Genomic DNA, 26,624 nt, shown 5'->3' on the forward strand with positions numbered 1-26,624 from the left:
CTACAGAGGAAATTTACGCTATTCCCTGTAATTCTCAGGGAACACTGCGGAAGAATGGATAGAAAGGATGTAAGAGCCAGAATATAGGGAGGGGGCTACAAAATGCTATCTTCAGGGCATGGCACAGCCTTTGCAATCATGGACTCATAGCAGCTGCACTGGGCCTGAACAAGACTGGACCTGTCAAAAGTCAATCAAAAAAATGGGAGGGTTCTCATGGGGTCCTACCCATTCCTTCTAAACCACTGGTTATTTATGGGTTGTAGGTGGTGAGTGGTCATTCATTATGTTCAGATGTGTACCCACTGGTGTGCCGACAAGACTTCTTTGTCTAATTCTATATACACAGTCATATGAATGTGCTCATTAAACTCAGTGGGACATAAAACAAAACAAAAAGATATTCTATACATGTGTGAAATCACTGAATAACGTACTTAATTAACAAGAAAGACTTGCAGCACTACATACCTCAGTGGTAAATTTTACTGGGAATTATACCACAGTAGCCTCTCCTAAAAAAAAGTCTTAAGCCTTAAAAATAAATAAATATAAATAAATAAATAAATAAATTGAAATCAGAAAAAGACAAGCTGGGGTTTCCAACATCAATTTACATAATCAAGAAAAGTTTCCACAGGCATGCACAGAGGCCTATAGTCCCAGGTGACCTAAATTCTTTCAAGTTTGACCTTAACATTACTCAACACACACTCTGATTATTGTGTTCATATCTAGGCTCTAGAGAAGAATTCCAGAAACTAAACACCAAAACTGAATGATCTAATCGATAGATGAGCTAATGAATGGACTAGAATGTTGTTCTGAAAGGAAGAAAGACAAATGTCCTAGAGATGTTTTCTTAAAGTACTCAACACCATCAGCTGTCAGGGAAATGTGATTTAAAACTTCACCGAGATTTTATCACATGCGGGTTGAACGGGCTACATCAACCAACTGCGGGGGAAACGGACGCTGAGGCAGCTGATATAATCAGTGCAGAGACTGCTCAGCAACTAAGGCTGGAGCTGTAACATGATCCAGCTTTACCATCCCTGGGCACATACATGAAGGAATCCAAGTCAGCAGTATGTCACAGTTCGCTTCTCTATTGCTGTGGTAAGAGACTGGCCAAAAACTACCTCAGGAAGAAAGATTTTGGGGGCGGGGCTTGTGCCTACACTTCACAGTCCAACACTGAAGCAAGTCAGACCAGAAACTCCAAGCAACAAACTGGAGTCAGAGACCACGGAGGAGCGATGCTTGCTTCCCCGTGGCTTGCTCAGCCTGCTTTCTTACACAACCCAGGACAGCTTGCTCCGGAGTGGTACCGCCCTCTGTGGGTTCCCTCCACATGCATCATTAACCAAGAAAATGCCCATAGGCCAATCTGAGAAGAAAACTTACGCAACTGAGGTTCTCTCTTCTTGGGGATTCTAGTTTGCGTCAATGTCACAAAAACAAACTAGCTCAGCATATCAGAAAAATATCTGTGTATCTATGTTTATTGCAGGACTATGGGCAAGAGCTAAGATAGGAAAACTGCTCTACATGTTCATTAGCAGATAAATAGATAAAATACAACACAATAGAATTTTAACATTATTTAAGGAGAAATAAATTTGCAGGAAATGTAATTAGAATTGGTAATCACTGAATTACGCTAAAGAAACAAGACTTAAAGGCAAACATGGCATGCTTTGCCTCACATGTGGGTATAGATTAAAGACATGTAAATACATATGTGACATGAAAGTTGAAAGAAAAAGGCTATGGGGTTTAAAATAGATATGAGCTAAGTTTCTGGGTGGCATTGCTTTTGTTCAAACCATAATTCCCTACATCTTCTTCTCGCTGAAGGCTTCTTCCCAAACAGCCCTCCTGCTGTGATGACATACACAGCCTATAACCTTCCCTTGTTCCCACTTCCACCCTCCTTTCATACCCCTTTCTTGCTATCTCTTTATATGCTAATATTTTTTTTTAATTTATACAACGCAGAAACAAAGAAAAGTCCACATAACAAGGCTCCAGGTTTGTCTAAGCTCTATCTAATCACAGAAGCTTTTCTTCTTCCCTCTAGCCCCAGCTTGGGCGTTTCATCTCCTGGATATTTTGCTGTGTGAACTTGGTTGGGATTGAGACTGTGGATGGACATTGGAATATGATTTCCAAGGCCCGTAGCAGAGACACATCAGCCTAACAAGAAAGTCTACAAGTTCTTAGAGGAAATAAGTAAGGCAAGCCAACATTCACGATTTATCCAGCTCTCATCAGAAAAAGAAAGTTTGAGGAGACATAAGGGAGGAAAGTTGGGAGTAAATAAGAACAAAATATAACACGCATATGTGTGCGCATGTGTTAAAATATAAAAATGAAACTCATTTCTCTGAGTGCTAACCAAAACCAAAATATTTTTTAAAATGGAAAGAAGATGACTATGCATGAAAATATGTAATATATAATATGTATGGCCTTCAATTAGAACGAGAACTATGGTTGGGGTAAGGAATATTCCTAAAGTGGAGGCAGAGGGGGACAAGAGCTAATTGGGGTGCTAATATGCTGCCTGTGTTGCTTACACATTGTTCTGGAATTTTAGACCCATGTCCAGGAGGACTGTATTTTACCCATTTCTTCACTTCTGGTGTCAAGGTTATAAAGGTCGAGTAGGGAGGCATTTCCTCTTGTGTTTCTGGAAAGCTATGCAAAGGATACAAACCAGTATTCTTTGATAATTACTTAACTCAGATCTAGCTGCAAATGCAAATTGACTTGGCTTTTTCTTCCTGGCCAATATTCTTTATATATATATATATATACTAAAGCTCTTAGTTTGGATACGAATAATGGGTTTCACCGGGGAATTTTCATACATGTTTTCTTAGCTAGAGTTTCTATTCCTATGACAAAACACCATGACCAAAAGCAGCTTGGGGAGGAAAGGGTTTATTTCACCTTATACTTGAAGTCCATCATTCAAGGAAGTCAAGGCAGGAGCTTGAGGCAGGAATTGATGCAGATTGATGCAGTGGGCATGAAGGAGAACTGGTTACTTGTTTGCTCTTCCTGACTTGCTCAATGTGTTTTCTTATACACCCCATGACCACCTGGCCATGGATAGCACAATGGAGAGAGGGCTAGGCCCTTCCTCATCAATCACTGATCAAGAAAATGCTCTACAAATTGGCCTACAAGCCAGCCCTATGAAGGCAGCCTCTCAGTTCCGTCTCCCTTTTCCCAGATGACCCTAGCTTGTGTCAAGTTGAGAGAAACTAGCCTGCCCACATGTCCATCATAGTACTTGGCTTATAGTTGCTCCTCTGCTTGGCTTCCCATGCCCTGCCTCCTGCTTGCCCCCTTATTCTCACAAAAAGGCCCCTGTCTGTTTTCATTTATGTATACATGTTTAAAACCAGAGGATACAGATCATGTTTGTCTATCACTCTCATTACCCTTTCTTGACCTCTGCCTCCACTTTAGGTAGTAGATTCTTACCCCAACATAGGTCCCTCCCACAGTGGGTACAATAGAGAAGTTTGGGGTTCCAGGGATTAGAATTGTTCAGAAATAGCAGGATTGTGAGGGCACTAGCTTCACCAATGGGTTTATCCATTTTTACCCACTATGAACTTATACTGAATTGAGCATTGGGGGGGTAAGACATGGTTGGGAAAGTAGGTCACCAGAAGCGTGCCTTTGAAGGTTATCTTGTCCCTGACCCTTCCCTGTGTTTCTCTATTCTTCCCAGTACCAGGAGGTAGGAACATTTCCTCTGTGACACCCTTTCTTCATGATGTCCTATCTCATCATGCATAGGCCCAGGGCAACAGCCAAGTGAAATGGTTTGAAACCTCTGAAACAATGAGCTGAAATAAACACTCTCCATGGCTGTGGTGCTTAATTCTCTGCACCAATTTGTTAAGGTTAGAATCACCTGGGAAACATACCTCTGGGGTCTTTATGAAGATGCTCCAGAGAGGGTTAATTGGTGATGCAAGACTCACCTGAATGTGAGTGCCACTACACCAGGAGCTAGAGCACTGGGGTGAATAAAAGAAAAAGGCTGAATAGAGCCCCAGAATTTGCCTCTCTGCTTCTGACTAGTGTCACACGCCTGCTGCCATGGCTCTCCAACCATGGGGGATCGCATCCTCCGTTTGTGATCCAAAACATACTCTTTCATCCTTGGGCCCTCTTGTCAGATATGTTGTCCCAGCAGTCAGAAAATTAACTGATACAAGTGCCTTCAGTTGCTTTCTCAGGTGTTCTGTAACAGCGATGAGAAACTAATACTACACTCTAGATGGTTCAATAATTAATGAAGCTTCATAGTCATGCTTTTTAGAAAAAAAGAGAAATCTGGAGATGAATAAGTAAAGTTATTTCTAATAAATGTAGAAGCCCTTATGGAATCTGTGACAGAAAAGAAAAAGAAAAAGAAAAGGAAAAAGAAAACCTGCCAGAATTAATATATTATTCAGCAAGAATGCAGACTACAATATCAACATAAAATATATCAGTACAGGTTCTGCTTCATTTTTTTATGTGTGCTTTTCTGTCCTTTAATCCCAACTCCTGTGTATGGTTCTTTGCCTATTTATTTAATAAACATAATAATTTGCATTTTGAAAATTCAATTTTATGAAGTTACCACCAGGGGAGGAAAGCAGTGTTTCTCATACTCCTCACTTTTGCAGACTCTGCAAAGATGGAAATAGATTTTCACATCACGATTCCTGAAGCTAGTCTGTGCTGCTGTCAATATCATCATTCCTGAGGCTAGCCTATGGTACTGTCAATATCATCATTTCTGAGGCTAGCCTGTAATACTGTCAACACCATCATTGCTGAAACAATAATATGGAACCACTAGAAGCAGGTGATGATGTCAAGCAACATCTTTCCTTTCATGTCCAGAAGTAAGTTTCTAGTGTATTTGGTGACTTTCCTGTGAGTCTTACCACTTTGTATGCAGTTTTTGGTGGCTGCAGGACATCCCCAAAATGCTTGCCTACTGGCAGTCTGTCGAAAAGATTAGGAATAATTGAAGGTAGCAGGTTTTCAAAGAATGGAGGCTCAGTACCACTGCTCATGTTGGCTACTGTGTCCTGAAACAGAGAGCATTTGTTTAAATGCACAATGGAGATTAAGTGAGATTCCACACCCCCATTCATATCCCAAGAAATGCCCAAGAGGTGCATACACATCTACACCCAGGCACTCCAAAAGCTAACAATTCTTACTCTGCGAGGAAGAAGATGGGATTGAATATACTCAGGTGGTTTTCAAGATCATATAGCCTTAAACAAGTGACCATGAGGCTGGAGAGATGGCTCAATGGTTAAGAGGACTGGCCGCTCTTCCAGAGAACATGGGTTCAATTCCCAGCACCCACATGGCATCTTACAAGTATCTGTAACTTCAGTTCCAGAGGATCCGACACCCTCACACAGACATGCGTGTAGGCCAAACACCAAATGTGCATAAAATTAATTAATTAATTAATTAATTAAAAAACAAGTGACCATATTCAAATTTCTACACGACAACAAAGGACCAGGTCTAAAATGCTATGCACTATGATTTTAAAAAGTAAGCAAAGTATGTTCAAGTCTCCCAGTTGTATTGAAATTTCAAATTTCTATGACGGTAGCTATGGAAATGTATGAAATGGCCTGGTCTACAGCACTTAAGTATCATCTGCACAATATATCCACACTTTTTCTATAAAATGGTTTATTGTACCTATTATGCCATAATTTCACATCTTTTATTATTATAAAGTTATCATGTGGCAAGTAATATACACATTATTATAGACCTTGCATGTATTACATATGGGTCTATTTATTATTTATTTTAAGCTCTTTGTCTCACTTGTTGACTGATTGTACTGCAGCTGCAGCTATATGAATAAGGGTGTCCTAAAGGGGGCTTTTCCGTGCTAAGGAACTTTAAATCTGTTGTATGCATTTCAGAAACACACATTGTGCATGCCTGGCAATACTAGATTTCAACAAGCCTAAGCCTCCATTCATGGCAACAATGTATACTACTTCTTGAACCATCAAGAAATTTAAGCTACTAGTTATAAGTGGAAAAATGCATATCAGTTTCAGAGACATTATAATGGAGAAAATAAGCCTGAAAGTATTCTCTAATTGCATGGTCTATTCAACTCTCTGAATGGGAGGAAAGACCTTGACAAGTGAGCCCTGGCTATAGTTATAATACAGATGGCCACTTACTACCTTCAAGGATTATTAATCATCAAAATACATGAAGAAAAATATCTCCTTACTTCAAATGATAGTTATAGATATATAGAGATATACATATACACACATATATATGGATATATACATATATACACTATATACAACATACACACACACACACACACATATAGAGAGAGGGGGGGAGAGAGAGAGAGAGAGAGAGAGAGAGAGAGAGAGAGAGAGAGAGAGAGAGAGAGAGAGAGAGAGAGAGAGACTGCCACCACTAAGTGGAATTGATTGAACTTGAATTTTACTATCAGTAAACTTTGAATTATTTTCTTAATGATATTGTGTGTTTCGGTTTTCTTTTCTAAGGGAAATTGTATAAAATATGAAATTAGTCAAATAACATTTTTAAATGTATATTTTTATATATTATATTTTATGTGTATCTAAGGTTCTTTCTTTTCTCTGTACCTCCTTCACCTGAAGACAAACACAGACACAGACACAGACACACACACACACTTTGATTACCGTAGCAATTGCCCTAGCAAGGCCTCTGAAGAGCTGCACATATGCAGACAGAGTGTGTGGTCCATAAATCGTAGATGCTGCCTCGTATCGCTGAGCCTGCAGGAAAAGCAAGAAGAGGTACAGACAACTTTGCAAACATCGGTTTATAGAGGCATAGCATTTTCAGGAAAGTGACCAAACTACTCACATTATTCAATACTTGTAAATACTCAATGGTTTTTATAAACAGAGAGCTGCAGCCGGTCCTTGTTCAGGTGATGAGTTCTTTCTAGTTATACTATTTAGGCTACCATTTCTTTTCATCTGAAAGATGTTACAATCTCCCACTCTTCATACCTGTGTCTATTGTAAGTTCTTGCATTATTAGCGATCTCCCCAAGATTGAACATCAGGAGAGAAAATTAGGGTAGAAAGGATCCTATTTAACAATTCCTAGATAAGTTGGCTGCTAATGGTCCCCTCTGTGGAAGGACTTCTATCACACCACAGAGCTATGAAATGCGGCCAAATGTGCCTCATTATGAGTTCCCTTGATGACACTACAGGAAGCTCAAAGCCATCGGTGTATAAGGCCGCTCATCATCCCAGAAACACCAGTTTTCCCTACAGTATCCCCCATGGCACCCTTGCAGTATCCATATGGTGATCTGTTGTCAGTCATCTTAGACTTCCCTCTTTCCCCCTTATCCTACATTATGTAAGTCTGAAGATTTTGTCATTATACCTCTTAGAATTGTCTCAAGGTTTTCTGTTTTCCTTTCCTCCTGCCCCTGCCTCTGTGCAACGTTTCATTTCCTACCCAGAGGCTAATTCTAATGTGATAATCAAAGTCTGTCTCCACACAGGCCTACACTAATGATGTCTCCATAGATAGCACATAGTGGATCACAGCACTCTCTCCAAAACCTTCTCAACAAAGTCAGAAGTCCACTATGCTACCCAAAGGCCTCTTCCCTACATTCAACTTGCCTCTCTCTCTAGCCCTCAGCTCCTGTCACCCCCATCACACTCCACAGTCCTCAGTTAACTATAGCCCACTAATGTGCTACATATATTTCCAGCACTTTTGTGCACATGTCTGCTCTATGTAGAACACATTTGTAATTTTGTATTTGCTTGACTGGCCATAACATATTGTCAAAAACTCAGATAAATGCCTGCTAGTATTCATCTTTTGTTTCAAATATTTATTTGGTTGGTTTTATTTGTTCGTGTGTGTGTGTGTGTGTGTGTGTGTGTGTGTGTGTGTGTGTGTGTGTGTGCGCGCGCGCGCGCCCCACATGTATGTGAGAGCCTTAGGAAGCTTGAAGAAGGGTGCACTAGAGCCACCTAGAGTAACTGGAATTTCAAGTGCTTGTGAGCATCCATGTAAACTAGGAACTGAACCTGAGTCTTACACCCTTAAGTGCTCTTAACTACTGAGCCATCTCTTCAGCCTCCATTCCTCATATTTACCTGTTTTCTCTTCTATCTCTGATGGAACATCATGCAGGAAGCAGATTCCTTTCACTATTGTGGATCCAGACTATGACTAGCAAAGTGTCTATGGTACACATCAATGAATGCATCAAGAATAAGCTTTGAGGAAACATAATCCTAGATAAGGAAACAAGTTTGCAGGGACTCCCAACTTTCCTTGTGCCGTGGATGACTTCTTTTTTAAGATTTATTTATTATGTATACAACATTCTGCCCGCATGTGTGCCTGACTGCCAGAAGAGAGCAGTAGATTTCATTATAGATGGTTATGAGCTGCCATGTGGCTGCTGGGGAGTTGAACTCGGGACCTCTGGAAGAGCAGACATTGCTCTTAACCTCTGAACCATCTCAGTCTATTGAGACCCATAGAACACCTAGCAGAATAATGGTTCTAAGTGCATGAAACAAAATATTTAAAATAACTGGAACAAATTAAAATGGAATACCATTATCAACCTACCGTAACCAAATGTACAAAACAATATGTGCTTCTTTTTTGCACTATCAGATAGTTTGATGAAGGTAGACCTAGTAACTCCTGTAATTTTCACAGAAGAAATAATAAAAGCTATTTCTAGGTCTGTAGGAACTAGGTGACAAAGTAAGGGATACTGTCAACATTATTGCTGTTTGTTGAATGCAATACTAAATAGCAGAGAGCACTGAAAAAAGTTCAGTTCTTCTTAACCTCAGTTAAGTTTTATCCAGCAATTCTACATATGCATCTGGAATGTACCCCCCAGAGTTCCATGTGGTAAGTCGTGGTTCTAAGGAAAGTGCTACGAGGAGTCGGTGGCACCCACAAGAGGTGTAGCCTAGAAGAAGGTCGTCAGGTCATATAGGCTCACCCTGGAAGGGATTCTGAACCCTAGTTCCTTTCTCTTTTTTTTATTAAGCTTCTTGACTATGAAACAAAGAAGTTCACTACACCATGAACTCTCATATCCACCCAGTATACCCAGCAAGGCCCAAATGCTACGAATGCATAGTATTGTGGACTTAAGCCTCTAAAACTGTAAGCCAACATTAGCCCTTTCTGTTTATAAGCTGTTGTCCCTAGAAATTAGAATCCTTCAGCAAAGCCAACAGAAGGCTGCAGGGCAAGTTCCAATTCTTGTATCACAAAATATTTGCCAAGGGATGGTTCCATGCTCCTGTATGGAGTGCCACGATATCCCAGAAGATCTATTTGTAATCAATAATTGTGGGACTCTAGGTTAATGTCATACTTAACTAATTATTGTTTGAAAAGAATCTAGGCTACTTTCAGAACTGTGTATGAAAGAAAAGAAGTAATCATTGGCCACCAGATTCCTAATTCTGAGAGGGTTTGTTTTTCATTGTTTCATTTTGTTGTATTGTGTTTGTTTTGTTTGAGTCATATCATGGAGTAATATGACACTTCAGGATGTACTGCCAGGATTGTGTATAACTACACTCGCAGAATACTTAGCTAGTGTGTCCAGTAAATAACAGATGACAGGACCTACAGAAGCTTAACATATCAAATGTGTTGTGGGCAGTTCTTTGCATGTCACAACCCAGATTTATTACCAGTGGCCCTTACAAAACAAGTTTTAGGAGAAGCCAGTAGTCAGTGAGTCCATAATGTTGATATATACTTGGAAGTGATGAAACCCCAAACCAAATACAATCCTTGGCTTATTCTCTTGGAATTCCTACCCAACACAAGGACACCTCTCAGAAATATGGCTGAAGAAGTACAGACAAACCATATAATGAAAAAGTCATGAAAATGTTTTACTTTACCTGGTATTCTTCATATGTGGCAATGTAATGTGTATAAACATTACTTAGACCTGAAATAATAATAGTCATATCCTTCATTCCATAAGATGCAAATTCCTAGGAGGGAAAAACGGGAAACTTACACATCTTAAGGCTGTTACTGCCTAAGCTCCATTTAACATGCACATTTAGTATGTTAACAGAAAATGTACCTCTTAAGAAAAATCTTTCCAATCACCAAAACCACCAAATAATGTGGAGGTGTCAAAGATTTTAGTTCACATATGTTTATTAGACCAAATAACAAGACAAAACATTTATTAGTATGTCACTTTACAACTATTTCCAATGCATCCTGAATCTGAAGAAAATATAGAGACATTTTCCCAAATATGATGACTTTATTTAGATCACTCATGGGGTTTTAAACAACCTCTAGTTATAATTCACTATTTACATTGTACAAATATTATCAATTTGTAATTATTTATATACAAATGCCAATAAAACATTATAACTTGGTTATAATTCCATTACATTTTAATTCAGATTCTTGAATAACTGATATTTCTTATTTACCTCTATCCTCTAATTTCAAGAGACATAAGCTTTAGTTATTTTAGAAAGAATAATTTAATAGGACTTTTATCCTCTTCAAATGTAAATGTGCAAGCATTGTATTTCATATTTAACTTACTTTTTTAACTGCCTCTCGAAATCTTCTTCCTGACATGGTTCTAGGTCAAGAAAAAGAATTGTGTAAACATTCTCCCATTTGGAATGTGTGCAAACTATTCATAAAGGCTTTTAGTAAATGCCAAATAACAAAAACAAAAACAAAATCAAACAAACAAACAAACAAAGAAACCTTAGGCTAGCTCAACACAGAGCAGTAAATTACGTAGGAAGTTGATGGTGTTAAAAAAAAAAAAAAAAAGCTTAGCTTTTTCCCTTGGTTGGCCTATCTTCAAAGGCAATTCTGAACAGAACACAATTGGACCAAAGAGGAAAATAAAATCAATGAACACCACAGAGGGAAGAAGACTATCACAGTCTGAGGTGTACCTTGATGGTAGCATAAGTTCCCTAACAGATGCAAGGCCCAGAGTTTCACCCCTAGTGCCACCAAAAAAAAAAAAAAAAAGACATCATTTTCTATTCATGGGATTAACATAATATGTCAGTAACATCCTACAGGAATGAGAGCTTGGGCAGAGAAAAAGTGTGATACCTGGCCCTGCCTACAAAGAACTTGCCATTTCACTTTTATATTATATTTAATCCTTTGATAAAATCTTCAATATCTGCTTCTTACCAGGCCCACTTTTACATGCTAATGACTTAATGGGATGGAAAACTTACATTCCAAGAATGGAAGATGACCACCACATAGATGAGCAGGTGAGATGACAAGAAGCAGAGCACCCTAAAGCTGAGCAAGGGTGAAAGGGAATGGTGTGAGTGACAGGAGTAGTGGGGGCCCTGATACTGGTGCTGATGTGAGAGAGCCAGTGCTTGGTCGTCGTTGCTAATGACGATTTTATGTAGTATGACTAGAATTGGCATCTCCATTAGAGATTTGAGCAAAGAATTAAAAAAATATATATTTTAAAAGACTTGGCCATGGGGCCAGCTGGAGAGAATGTGTTTCATACAGAAGGACCCATCAGTCCAAAGTCCTCGAGCCCACAACACGCTTAGTAGTAGGGTCTAGCAAGTACATCTATCGTTCTATACAGGCAATGTTGACAGTGATGCAAGGTGAGTGAACCAGGGTAGAGCAAGAGGGAAAAATCAGAAGAAATCGCACCAGGGAGCTTGTGGGAACAGGAAGGAGGTTGGAAGGATCTGAGGAATTACCTGAAATAAGATGGGAAAGGATTGGGAGGTCTTGAACAGAGAAGTGACATGTTCGGTTCATGGTTTAAAGTGGTGGTTCTCAAGCTGTGGGTCACAACCCCTTTGGCAAATGTCTGTCTCTAAAAATATTTACATTACAGTTCACACAAGTAGCAAAACCCATTCCTTGGCCCTTGCCTGAGGGAGAGTGCTGATCAAACTCGAATACAGTACCCCAACCCTGAATAGTCATACTTAAATCAGGGTCAAGAAGGCCGCCTGGTATTTGGGCAATAAATATGACTATGCAAAAAAAAAAAAAAAAGTAGCAAAACTACAGTTATGATGTAGGAGAGAAAGTAACTTTGTAGTTAGGGATCATGACAACATGAAGGACCTGTATTAAAGGGTAACAGGATTAGGATGGTTGAGCACCACTGGTTTATGGCATGCAATTGGCTGTTGTGTTGAGAAAGGACTAGGAGGAGTAATGAGGGACCCCAAATTGGAGGTTAATGAAATAAGCTGAGTGAATGACAGCAAGATGAGGAATGACAGAAAAGACTGGGAAGAATATAGGAATTTGATAAATTCTTTAAAGAGGAAAAAAGAAAATTCAAGGACTATTTCAACAAACTGCCTTCTATGGAGATGGTAAAGATTGTAAAAGACAGAGGCTTAAAATGTTCTTCTGTACATCAAACCCCTACTCAGATCTAGCCAATGGACAGGACATTCTCCACAGTTGTGTGGAGAGTGGGGACCGACTCTGACATGAACTCTGGTGCCCCTTTTTCACCACCTCCCCTTGGTGGGGAGGCCTGGTGGCACTCAAAGGAAAAATAAGCAGGCTACCAAGATGAGACTTGATAGCCTATGACCATATAATGGGGAAGGAGGTCGCCCTTGATCTTAGACCTTGGGGAGGGGAATAGAGTGAGAGAGGGAGAGAGGGAAGAATGGGAAGATACAAGTGATGGGATAACAATTGAGTTGTATTCTGAATAAATTAATAAAATTAAATTTAAATTTTAAAAAATAAAAAAATAAAATGTTCTTCTGTGTTTTTAATATCTAAACTGATGCTTTCAAGTGTCTTAATATAATTTCAAGTCTCTGCATTGACATGATCCACTGTACCCTTTTATCTTTGGAATGCCAGGTTTGTGAGTTTTTCACATTTTTATTTTGCCCATTTTCCCCACCACAGCTCAAAAGCAGAGACAGATTTATTTTTCCGAGGCCCCACCAAACAAGTACAAATTATTTGTCACTGTCGCCAAGATGTCAGCAGAGAATTATCTTCCCCTAAGATTTAGTACCAGGGCCATCAAGTTGCCTCAGCAGGTAAAGGTGTTTGTCCTCAAGCTTAATGACCCAAGTGCCATCTCTAGAACCCACATGGTGTAAGGAAAGAAGTGACTCAGCGACTTATCCCATGACCGCCACAAGTATTTCATGGCCCACATGCCCCGCCCAGACACATAAAAACATAAATAAATTATTTTAAAACATTAATTTCACCATATATATATATTTTTTTACTATAATTTTTTATAAAGAACTTACGTAAATTCCCCAGGGACAGCAGCTATGGCAACTGGCCCAATAGTAACAATCTGAACATCAACAGTATCTGGATGCCAAGGATGAGGTTTTGTTATCTGAAAACCCAAATCAGGAAAATTAAATTAGGTATAAATTATTCCTATCACCGACAGTCACATAAGCTCTTTAAACAATTTCAAATATTTGAAACTAGTTTTGTTTTTGTTTTTGTTTTTTCATTATATCATAAGATTCATTGCTAACTATGGTATGGTAACACTAAACACATCATGTGTGTGTTTAGGTTCAGGCCATAGCATGTGAATCTCAAATGCTGTGTTACTCTGAACTTAACAAATGAGCTTTGGTGAACTGGTACTAGGGTCCCACCAGGATACTGCAAGGGACAGACTGTCTCCTCAATCAGTATAGAATGCCATTTGGAATGGTTTAATGCAGTCATTTCTATTTTAACTCTTGTCGTGCTTTAAGTTTAGAACTCCCAAGACTCGCTTTATCTTCCAACGTTCCTCTGACAGATTCTACTATTTCCCATATTCTGATTAGTGGAAATGATCTCTCTGTCCTTTTCCTCCTTCTTTCTCCTACGATAAGAATTTTAATAGGATATGAGAAAGTCGACTTTTTAAATGCTTACACTTCAGGAATCACGCCTCTGTGAATAATGAGATGAGTTTTTTTTAACACTGCAAATGTAAAAGAAAAATATTTTCTAAAGTAGTGTTAAGAGAAAATGGCTTTAGCTAGGCAGTGGTGGTGCACATCTTTAATCCTACCACTTAGGAGGCAGAAGCTGGTAGATCTCTGAGTTTTGGCCTACAGAGTGAGCTCCAGGACAGCCAGGGCTACACAGAGAAACTATGTCTTGAAAATAACAAAACAAGACAAAAATGCTTTTAACTTAATGGTGCTGCCACATAAGCAAAAGGAATTGAGTTGGATCCGTGGCACTCATATAGAGATAGGCATGGCGGCATATCCTTAAGCTTAGCACTGCAGGTAGAGACAGGAGGATCCCTGGGGCTTACTGGCCCGCTAGTCTAGCCTAATTAGTGAGCCCCAGGTCCCAGTGAAAGAACATGTCTCAAAAATAAGATGTGTACTCCAGAGAATAAAATCTGAGGTTACCTTGGGTCTCCACATGTACCCACACACATGTGTGCATGCATACTTACACATACAAACAAAAATAAATACGTATATCAATAACTATGTAAAGAAACAACTCTACCTAATATGGGAGAACACTGACTCACGGATTTTCCTGTATGACCTAGATGTTTTCCTCTCTAGAGGACTCTTCGTAGACTACCTTCCTAGAGCCTGAGCAATAAGAGTGTTAGTCTTCCTTTTCTATATCCAATCTCCTAGTGTTTTCTTAATAATTAAGTAACTTGGTATATTTAATAGTAGTAATTCATTAGAGTTTGACACAGCATTTAATTTTTTTTAATATTAAACATTCATGGTGGGGGTGGAGGGAGTTCAGGGGACGGACTGGAAAGGCTCTGCAGGCCAAGTGCCAGCCACAGGAAGCACGGTTCAGTCCCCAGGACTTATGTTAAAGGCGCAAAAAGAGAACCAACTAACCAACTCCGTGAAAGTATCCTCTGACCTCTACAAACATGCCCCCACATGTACACACATGTAATAAGTAGTAGTAGTAATAGTAAATATATAATGGTAATAAATAACAAATTACCTAAGAATATGTAAGACCTTCCATGTCAGTAGACATTGGCTATTATCTGATAGCTCAGAAACTACAAAGTATGATATTCCAACTTCATTAAAACAATCAAATGCCTTACCTCTCCAGTATGAAGCAGGATTGGTTTAGGTTTATGGCACTCTGTGATTTCTTCAGATGGTTTGCCAAAGAGCTTATCCCGAAGACCATCCCAAAACTGATCCCCTTCGGTTGTTCCTATTAGAATTGTTAGGATGAATAAGATCCCATGTAACTAGGCCTCTGAGGATGCCATGATTTAGATAGCATTGCACACAATCATTTTGGACAGTTCAGATGGTCTGTTAAGGTTGTCATTTGGTAGCTTCGACAATTTGAGCAATAGATGGGGCAGTGTTTTCTGTACGTCACAAAGCAGTAGCCCTTAATTGGACAGCCAGTTTTATTAACAAAGCAGAATATATTTTGTGTGGTATTCTCAAAGTTGTATTTACATTAACCTTGCTCATTTAGTTCATAAAGACAGTTTTATATAACCTACATATTTATGAACTGCCTCGGTTTTTTTTTTTCCATTTAAAAAATTCAACATGTAATTCTAGCCATCTGGCTTGTGGACTAAAAGAGTAAAACTTTTAAAGCTACAGGGTAAGCCTTCATGATAGTGAATTATTTTTTGGTGTGATGTCAAGCCACGAGTAGCAAAAAGGAAACTGATCTGGACGTTTGCGTCTCAAAGAATATAATCAAGAAATTGCAAAGACAACTTATCAAATGAGAGAAAAATGTTTCAAATAATTTATCCAATGAGGGATTTTATACAAAAATAATTTTAGGAAGGTTCATAAATCAATAATTACAGTCAAAAACCCAAACTTAAAGACAAGTATATGGATAAACGGTTCCTTAGGGGGTGCAAATGAAAGCCACAAGGAGATAGCGCTCTACACACATGCTGGCTTGGATTTTCTCTCATTCTCAAGGTTGGTTTTATTTTTTCATCTTTCTTCGTCATATCCTTTGCACACTGCTATCACAAAGAAACCATGGCTGCTTAAAGTAATGGGTAACCTGGGACCATGGAGATGGTGCCGTGAGTAAAGTCATTGCCTCCAAAGCCTAAGGGTCTTAGTTCGGAGCCCCAAAGCCCCACTGAAAAACGCAGGTGCATGAGTGCATACCTGCAGTCTCAGTCATGGGGAACGGGAGGGAGAAACGGGTGGACCCCTAGAAGCTAGAAGTCTAACCTGGTCTACATGGCAATTTCTAAGCCAATGAGAGAACTTGCCTCTACGAATAAGTGAAAGGCACCTGAGGTCCAACATCTCTGATCCCTACACACACACACACACACATACACACACATACACACACACATAACACACATACACACACACATACACACATACACATACACACACACACATACACACACATATACACACACACATACACACACACATATACACACACATACACACACACATACACACACACATACACACACACATACACACACACACATACACACACACATACACACACACACACATACACACACACACATACACTATATCACCAAAGTTCTTTGGTATACTGAAATGCCAGGAGAGTTTGTCTCTGCTTGGATTTGAACTAACAAAGCTCAGGGACAAAAGACACCTATCCTTGGCCACCTGGAGTGGCATGAGTTTAGAAATGGGAACCAGAAACACACTAGCCACAGTTAAGCTTCATCAGGAAACAGAAGCATGAAGCCTCCGAACCTGGAAGCACACATTCCATCCTCCTCCATCTCACCCTGTGTGATACTGAGGCCTGAAACTCCATCAATGGTGCCCGCTGCAAAACTGTAGCCCAGGGCGGGTTTACACATCTTCACCTGAGGCAAGGATCACAGAACAAAACAAGAAAGAAAAAAAAAAAAAAACAAGTTCAGCAATAAGCAACAGTGCTCTGCCTACATAGCAAATTCAGTGTTCTCTGTCATACTCACTGTGTGCGTTGCATTGAGCTGGACGCTCACATCTGTTATGTTCACCCATTGGTGAGCTGAAAACACTGGTCCAGTCACTTCCTGGGAGGCAGAGGCATACAGCTCCTAGAAAACCCACATAGGCTCACTGTGCCAAGGAAGAGAACTGAAGAGAAGTGGATGCTACCACTGGCACCTAGGATCTTCTGCCCCAGACACTTTGTCTCATTCACTGCTTGATAACAACCTCGCTCCTCGCCCCAAGGTTCTCGTCATCAACCCACCGGTTCCTAGAACTTGAAATCTCTGAGAATTAACGTGAAACAGACCATGACCTAAAACCCCTGGCCTCATCCTTGCTGGAGCAGGAGGCCATCAGCTGGCAGACTTGGTATAAATTGTCCCTCTTAGGAATCCAGAGTTCTCCAAGGACAGAAGCCAAGCAGTGGCTCAAAGACTTCGGGTCCCTCATATATCAGTTACCCTTTGGCATTAAAAAAAAAAAAAAAAAAAAAAAAAAATATATATATATATATGTATATATATATATGTATATGTATATATATATATATGTACATACATATACATATATAAAAGGAAATTTTCCAAGCATGTGGGAAATGTGAGTTTAATACTTTTAAGAATATTGGTGTCATACAATACAGGAAAATCTTACTTCAGCACAAGCACAGTGGCCTGACACCTGGCCCACTTCCATGACAGCCAAGTGTGTGCTGTTAAGATAAGCAGCTAGAGCCCCAGCTACAGCCTCTCTCTCCTGATAACCAGAGAAATGGTGCCTTGCTGACAAGAGAATCGAGAATTGCTCTGCTCCCAGGCTAATGACAGAAACAACATTTCTGACACCGAAGTATGTCACAGGCACACCCTAAAAGAATCTTTTAATGTAGGATAATCCACTGATAGAACCACAGTAAATAAGAAGAAAGCACAGCCATTAGTCTGCCTGTGCTTATAGATTTTAAGTCTGGTGTTTTTGAAAGGCACTTTTGTTCTTCTTAATGGCTTCCGATACATTTTAGGACTCAGAAGGAATTATCTATTTAAACACAGGCAGGTGTGTGTGTGTGTGTGTGTGTGTATGTGTGTATGTGTGTGTGTGTGTGTGCATGCTTGTGTGTGTATGTGTGTGCATGCTTGTGTGTGTGTGTGCATGCTTGTGTGTGTGTGCATGCTTGTGTGTGTGTATGTGTGCATGCTTGTGTGTGTGTGTGCATGCTTGTGTGTGTGTATGTGTGCATGCTTGTGTGTGTGTGTGTATGTGTGCATGCTTGTGTGTGTGTGTGTGTGTACAAGCCATGAAAACAAGAGATTTAACATTACCATGGACATAGCAGTTGGAAGTCATTTTTCTTTCACTTTCCCCTCAGAAATATCTCTGTAGAAGTAGATACAAAAGCGGGGACAGCATGGAAAACAAGCCTCAGCACATTGCTGGGGAGATGGCTCTGCCCATAGTGTGCTTGTCACAAAAACAGAGGATCTCAGTTCCATTCCTAGGCCCCATGCAAAAGACAGGTAGAGGGGTGTACACACAGGTAGAGGGGAGACAGGGACAGAAGGATCCATGGAACTTGTTGGCCTGTCAGTCTAACCAATTGATGGGTTCCAAGTTCAGAGAGAAAGAAAGAGAGAGAGAGAGAGAGAGAGAGAGAGAGAGAGAGAGAGAGGGAGGGAGGGAGGGAGAGATCATCTTAAATAACAAGGCGGAGAGCAATTAAGCAAAACACCCAACGTCAACCTTGGGTCTCCACATGCATGCGTACATCCATGTACACACACACACACATATATATATACACATATGTACATGCCCCCTCACACCCCAAAGCACACACCTATACATGCATGCACCACATACATGATATAAAAAAATTTAGGAGCAAGTAGAAGGTGGAGTCATTCACAGAGCTCTCATTGCAAACCAGATTCTTCCTTCAGAGTAATGTTTTGTTTTAAAGAAAAGCAGTATGACCTTTGCCCTTTCAAAGAAGCATACAAACAAATGAGAATTCATGGTGCCTGAGATGCTCAGCTCAGCTTTGTCTCTACAGGCCAAGTTCAGAAGCGGTCAGATGACTTTAGCCGGGCAATGCCTAGAGAGATTTCAGAGACTCTAGATGACAGTAGGCCTGTGTGAGGCCACATTAACTGAGCACTTTACCGTCTATCTGTCTCCACACACTCTGGCTTCCTAACATCCTAAAATAGAATGGTTTCCTGCCTGGTTGGTTTTAAATGCACTAGGAAGTCTGGCCAGATCAGACAGAGTCCTGCACAGCTCCCAAGGGCAACGTCACAAACCCAAGTCTTTTAGACTTCCTGGCCAGCCTGAGCTCTTGTGCCCTTGCTTGCAATCATTGGCTTCCTAGTAATTGATGTCTGTGGGTTTGAAAGAACACAAAACAGAGATGCAAAGCGCTGGCCTCTGCCTACCTTGGCTCTCTCATAGATGATCCGGCCTATAATTTGTGTGCTATCAATCATATCTTTTCCCGGTCCTCTGGCGATGCACATGCTAGGCTGGAGCAAAGCGAAACAATACGATCATTAGTGTGGAATGGAAAAATCACAACGGAATTCAAGCAAATAGATTCGCTAAGCCAATTCTAGCATTTCTTTTCAGACATTTTCTCGGTTTTCTGGTGAGGGCAAATATAATCATGCATGCATTTGGAGCACGAGCAATTCCTTAGGTTGCGTCTATTCCAGTAACCTCCTTTTAAAGTTAGGAACAAAATCGAGCGTGGTTGAGAGCTCTGCTGTACAGGACACAGGAGGCAACGCTGAGCTGGGACTGGAAGCCAGTCTTGTCCCCTGGCACTGCCTTTTTCTGACCGTCTTACACAGAGACACGTGTAGATTATGTTAGAACAGTTAGCCATCCTCCAGGGAAGAAAATGAACAACTCTGGCTCTATATCCTATGTCTTAGATTAGAAAAGCTAAGATTGATCAAATACTTAAATATGATAAATGTCACAAAGAATGTATGGAAAGAAGATATAGGTGAATAAATGGTACAGTCTGAGAGATCAAGAAAAGACCAAAGTAATAAGGAATAGGCTTAGTAAATTTGACAACTTATACATTTTAAATGCTTATATAGAAGTGGCCATATGACTTAGCTGATAGAAAATTGATAGACTGGGGAAATTTTTTTAATGTTTATGACAAATAATTATAAGACTTTAACATATTAAGGACTTTAAGGTTTTTCAGAGAGAAGAACATACTGCTTTTATCCATGTAAAGGAGATGACCTCATTAGTCTCATGTTTTCCACATCTCCATCTGCTTTAGCACTGCCCAGAAAAGCTAAACCCAGCCACCGCAGTGCCCATCAGCAGATGGCCAGTAGGCGTACACAATAGAATGTTACTCAGACAGGAAAAGGGGTAGAATCCCTTCATCTTCTGTTAAGTGAAGTAACCCAGACACACAAAAGCAAACACCACGTATTCTCACTCACTTGTAAAAGCTAAAAAGCCGATCTCATGCAAGAATGGGGTGGAATAGTAGTCACTAGAGAACAGAAAGGGCAGAGAGCAAAGGGGCAGAAAGAAGTTAGACAGCTGTACTAAAACAATGCTAGACAGGAGTCATGCGGGCTTCTGTAGCACAGCAGGACAACGGCTGTCGACAATAACTTATTTAAAGTTATTTAAAGAAAGGTGCAAATTTTTCAACATATAAAAACATAAGCGGGTGCTTATTATCCTAACATCATTATGTGTATGTAACAAGTTACTATAATATACACTTTCCAAGTGCTGCATCTAAATTTTAAAAAATAAAAGAAGAATGTCATTTTTAATAACCTTTGATTTGTCCATGTTGAGTTGGAGTTTCTCTTATTTACAATAAAAAGCATCATAATGCATCACCATAGACTACAGATGGAACAGGTAACTCATAGTCTGTCTCTGTCTGCCTGTCTTTTTCTATTTCTGTCTGTCTCCCTGTCTCTGTTTCTGTCTGTCTGTCTCTGTCTCTGGGTCTGTCTGTCTGTCTGTCTGTCTGTCTGTCTGTCTGTCTCTCTCTCTCTCTCTCTCTCTCTCTCTCTCTCTCTCTCTCTCTCTGTGTGTGTGTGTGTGTGTGTGTGTGAGTGTGTGTGTGTGTGTGTGTAAATGGTCATTCAATACTAAAACATGTTCAACTTCATGGATAATGAAATGGATATTTAAACTAGAGCTAGCTCGTGCCATCAAAGAATTCAAGAGTAGTATAAATGAAAGTTGGGGCATGAGTGAGTAGAAAAGCCACAGAGAGGGCAGACAGGCCACGTGTAGCATACTTTAGGTGTATTTTCTCTTTAACATAAAACATAAAGTGTGTCCTGAGTTGGAATTGTGTAGATATGTATGAGGCCAATGATCAATCATACTTATAGGAATGAAAAGGAAAACACAAAAGTAAAGAAAGGGTTAACTAAATAGTGGCACTTAAAGCTGAGCATAGTATAGTTACTTTAGCTACGGGTTAGAATGTATTCATTGAAAATAAGCACATCACAGAAGAAAGAGTGTGGAAATGCAATATAAACCATTGTGCCGATATATATGCTGCAGAGAGCAAATGCTGTCTACAAGATTTCTTGGAGTCAGGGAAGGCAATCAAAACATAATTAGAAATCAATCAATAGTCTAGAGAGATGGCTTAGAGATTAAGAGCACTGCTTCCTCTTCCAATGGTCCTGAGTTCAATTCCCAACAACCACATGATGGCTCACAACCATCTATAATGAAATCTGGTGCACTCTTCTGGCCTGCAGACATTACATGCAGGCATAACATAATAAATAAATAATTCTTTTTTAAAAAGCAACTGAATTAAGGAGGCATTAGAGTCCCCTTATGATTTTTCTAGTTATAAAGGTAAAGTATGCTCCCTGTAGAAAAATATGAAAATGCATGAGCAGGAAAATGAAAGCTATCCATAATAGTGTCAAGAGAATAGTCATTAACAATTAAAGGGGTGTCACTTCTTCTTTTACTATAACATTCATTTTGAAAAACTGCCATTATACTGAGTATGCCATATTGAATCCAAATTTATTATTCCACATTATATAAACTGTCCCCTACATAATCCAGCATTCCATCATTTGATAAACTACTGCATATTATTCTATTACAGGTTAATATAATTTATTTAACCATTTCATCTGTGAATTATGGAGTTTTAAAAGTAACCTTAAATGTACTGCAAATTAATTATAATGCAATAAATTGACAAATGTGCAAATGAAGAAAAAGGAAAAGTTAACTAAAAACAATAACACACATACAGTGTAACTGTAAACCCATGCCACTCATTAGGTAGGGTTGGAGGATAGGAACAGTTCAACAAAGTAGCCACACAACGGGGTGCTTCACTAAGAATATTGCTGCTGTGTGAAAGCTGAAACAGACTTACGTTAATTCTGGGAAACCAGGTAAAATTTTAAAAAATATATAATATAACCTTGATGACTAATATACAAAGTTGCAACACAGATGTAGATATACAATTTCTAAAGAAAATTACAAGGAAAATATAAGTCCTAGAATCCATAAATAAGTCACAAAAATTGTTTTACAGATGCATGGACAAATACCAGAAGAAAGCATGATTAGCAATTACTGGGGACTAAAGAGGCAAGTGGTACTTGGGGTCTTAGTTACTATGCTAAAACACCATGACCAAGGCAAATTACAAAAGAAAGAGTTGAATTGCATCTACATAAGAGTTTATGATGATGGAGAGACAAAAGAAGGTGCCTGGAACAGCAGCTGAGAGCTCACATTTTAATCCACAAGTAGGAGAAGCATAGAGAGAGAGAGAGTCAGGAAATGGCATGAGTCTTCTGAAACCTCAAAGCCCACCCCCAGTGACACACTTCTTCCAACAAGGCCACACCTCCTGATCCTTCCCACATAGTTCCACCAACTGGAGACCAAACATTCAAACATATGAGCCTATGGGGACATTCACATTAAACTACCACATTTAAGGATTTTCAATTTTTACTATTTTGTACAGTCAGAAAGACCAGTTTTTAATTTTAAGAGGAAAAAAAGGAAAATCATTAAAGGAAAAAAATACATAGGTTTTACAGTCTGTGAGAAATGTCACAGAGAGTATTGGATACAAACTCAAAAACTCAAATATTAGAAGGTAAATTTTTTTTGACCTTCCCAGGTTTGAGGAATTATGGACAACTGCTACATTTGACATCACAGTGGAAAACTGTGACAACCCACTTAAAGTTTAGAGAGTCTGTGAAGGTGCTTCAGAGAAGCGCCAGGCCAACAGGTCAGAGTGCACTTAGAAACAACCCATTTGTTTGCTATTGATGAAATTCAAACATGAAGTAAGCATGCCCTTACAACCTACCCCACCGATGGGACAGGTGCTTTTCTCATTGTCACAAGACTCTCCTGTATTGTTGCAATGTGGTCCAAGAATGTTGGGTGACACATCTCCAAGGTTTGATGAAGCAAAGCCTGCTACGAATGGTCCCTGCCAAAATAAATCCACAATCACCTTTTATTCTTGTCTTTAATAATAACTTCCATTAAAAACCCACATATTCAATCCACTCATAAAAACTTCTGCATAAACACAGGTGTGGGGGTAGGTACAGCTCAAAACCCAAGTATCAGTCCTCAGAAGCCGTCCTCCTCTGTCATTTTTGCTTGCTTGGTTTTGAGACACAATCTCTCAAAACTTGTCATTCACTGGTTAGATTGTGGTGGTTGACCTGTGAGCTCCAGCTCACATTTGCCTGCCTGTATTGCCCCTCGAATACTGAGATTACAAGCATCCCCAAATTTTGGCTTGAATACTGGGGATTCAACTCCGGGGCAGGAAGTATTTTACTAACTGAACCATCTCCCTATTCCTCAGGAAAGAAATCATACAGCAATAAAAAGATAGACCACATTCTGAGAATTTTTTTGTTTCTGAAAAGGTTCATGTTACTGTCGATATTGTTATTATTACTGAAAATAATCTAGTGATTGGCAAAAGATTTCAAAGGAATCATTCAAAGGCATACATTCCTCTAACACATATGATTTTAAAAGAAATGCAGAGTATATTAAGTTACAAAATGTGGAGCATCCATCTAGTGTCTGGTACTTTATCTGAAGCCCAGAAATCTACTTGCCCTTGACATTCAACACCTAGGTTGGCCCCCTGCAAGCTCTTTTTTTTTTTTTCTTTCCTTTTTCATCATTTTGCAGTCTGATACCAGGCCCCTCCCCCCTCCACCCAGTCCCATCCTCATGCTCCCAGCCCCCCTCTACTTCTTTACAGAGAAGGGGGAGCCCCTAAGGGGTACCAATCCACCCTGGCACCTCAAGTCACAGCAGGACTTAGCGTATCCTCTTCCACTGATGTCAGACAAGGCACACCAGCTGGGGGGAAGGGAGACAGACCAGGCATCCTTCTGGACCCACCTTGTCTACTGCTTCCCAATAAACATCTCCAGAGTTCTTAGAGAAAGACATGGATCAATGGCCCCTTTAAAGTATAAGTAAGACCCTCTTTTCCCAAATTGCACGGTGGTACACATTGGAATCCTGAAAGCTGGGAAGCTAAAGATGGAAGATCATAAATTCAAGGTCATCCTAGACTGTATAGCAATGCCTTCTCAAAAACAGAATAGAAAGAGGAAAGAAGGAAGGTCTTTGGGAGAAATGTTTTCATTAGGAAAGCCTGAATCAACAAAGGAGTCTCGTGGCCTGTCTCCATTCATGGTTTTATGCTACTAAGAAGGTGTATGATACTCTTATAGCACTCAAAATAAAAGTAAACACCATATTACCAGTTTGATCAAAGATTGTTGCATGTTAAAAAAGATATGGAACCCCTCTTTCTTATGTAACTTCTTGTAAATTTATGAAACCTTCAATATAAGAAACATCTGCTATGAAGAACAAATGGTATCTTTATCATTTGAAGCATTTCTGTCCATACTTCCACTCCACACATGCATGCACATGCACACAGACACACACACACACACACACACACACACACACACACACACACGCAATGCGCACACACACACAAGCATGGATTTCCCAAAGAGGCTAAAAGGGAGGGCCAGATCCCTTGCAACTGTGGTCATAAGTGGATGTGGGGCTTTTGATGTGGGTGGCACCATTTCTCCAGACCAGTGAATTCTTTCCACCCAAGCATACTTAGAAGGTCTGCGAGAACACTTTCTTCTTGGCTTTTGATGTGGGTGTTAGGAACCAAGCCCTATCCTCTAGAAGAGCAGCAAACACTCTTAACCACTGGCACCATTTCTCCAGACCAGTGAATTCTTTCCACCCAAGCATACTTAGGAGGTCTGCGAGAACACTTTCTTCTTGAACTTTGAATGGACCGCTGGCTCAGTGAATCACAACAAAGATTTCAGTGACATTAAGTCTCACCTGCCCAGGTAGATACCCTTTGTTCTTCTCTTGCTCAAAAAGGTAAGCGGCATAGCCCATGTTGTCGCTATTTACAAGGTGGTTGGTGTTGTTCATGCTGACAGGGTGGATGGCAAACCAGCTGTAAAGGAGAAGAAGTGCCAAGTTAATCAAGAGATCCCAGAGTGGAGCCAAAGAGTGGAGCCTTCTCTCAAAAGCTTAAGTCTTGTCCAGCTAATAAAAGTATTTTATAAGGCTGACCACTAGCTACTGCACTAATGAAGTACATAAAAGTGCCTTAAATTCTAAGCACCCTACCTTCACTGTTGGTCAGATAAAATCGTGAATCATAGACCTAAGAATTCTGATCATTTACTTAAAAAATACAGAATTCCTTTTTCATAAATATTGTATCACCACTATCTTCACAAAAGCTTTTAACAAGTTCCAAGGATGATCAGTTACCAGATGATAGTCCTAAATAATTGGATAGACATAGATTTTTGTCCTTCAAGACAGACAGAAAGATAATATTATCCAAATCACCCCAATCCAATTCAGTAAACATGTACTGAGGGCTAGCTGTATGCCAAGCATGGAATAAATGAAGCTTTCTCTCAGAGTCTCACAGAGATGTGAACAAATGGCCTTAATATGCTATGACAAATGGTATAAAGAAATGGACATAAAGGCTTTCAGACCACAGATGACTAGCAATTCATTTGAAGGGCATCACAGAGCCAGGAAGAGCAGAGTAAGTGCATAAAGGCATAAGAGAGGATGCATGCATAATTCAGCATGTCCTCATGCATAGGAATACCTTGTTTAAATATAGATCCATACAATTTACAAACTAATTACACATCTGCTACTTTCTTTCACAATAGTGGTAGGCTGTTTGCCTCCATCCGCATAGGTGACACAGAAAAGCAAGATGATGGCCCACAGAAGACTGGCTCCTAGGACAGCTCGCCTGGGAGACTTATCTGTTATAAACTAAACCTTCACACAGGTGAAAGAAGCTGTTGTGGTGCTTTCTATGTGAAAATTTTCCCATAGAGTCGTGTATTTGAAAATTTAGTCCCTAACTGATGGCTCTGTTTTGGAAGACTACGGGGCTCTCTGGATATGGGGCCA

The 26,624-nt window shown here is 39.8% G+C and overlaps 1 protein-coding gene across 1 annotated transcript in view; it reads right to left on the bottom strand.

The window, feature by feature from the left end:
* The window catches only part of Asah2 (N-acylsphingosine amidohydrolase 2), a 61,617-nt gene that overhangs the window by 9,367 nt on the left and 25,626 nt on the right, over nt 1-26,624 (bottom strand). Inside the window, exons 7-17 of the mRNA XM_051146339.1 lie at nt 25,509-25,629; nt 23,458-23,583; nt 19,517-19,603; nt 17,081-17,185; nt 16,885-16,966; nt 15,206-15,321; nt 13,395-13,489; nt 10,684-10,723; nt 10,008-10,103; nt 6,759-6,854; nt 4,965-5,111 (exon numbers count right to left, since the gene is read on the bottom strand). Of these exons, the coding sequence (XP_051002296.1) occupies nt 4,965-5,111; nt 6,759-6,854; nt 10,008-10,103; nt 10,684-10,723; nt 13,395-13,489; nt 15,206-15,321; nt 16,885-16,966; nt 17,081-17,185; nt 19,517-19,603; nt 23,458-23,583; nt 25,509-25,629 (1,111 nt within the window). The remainder of the gene's footprint in view (nt 1-4,964; nt 5,112-6,758; nt 6,855-10,007; nt 10,104-10,683; nt 10,724-13,394; nt 13,490-15,205; nt 15,322-16,884; nt 16,967-17,080; nt 17,186-19,516; nt 19,604-23,457; nt 23,584-25,508; nt 25,630-26,624) is intronic.

This window comes from Acomys russatus, chromosome 5 (assembly GCF_903995435.1).
Source record: "Acomys russatus chromosome 5, mAcoRus1.1, whole genome shotgun sequence".
Taxonomy (NCBI): domain Eukaryota; kingdom Metazoa; phylum Chordata; class Mammalia; order Rodentia; family Muridae; genus Acomys; species Acomys russatus.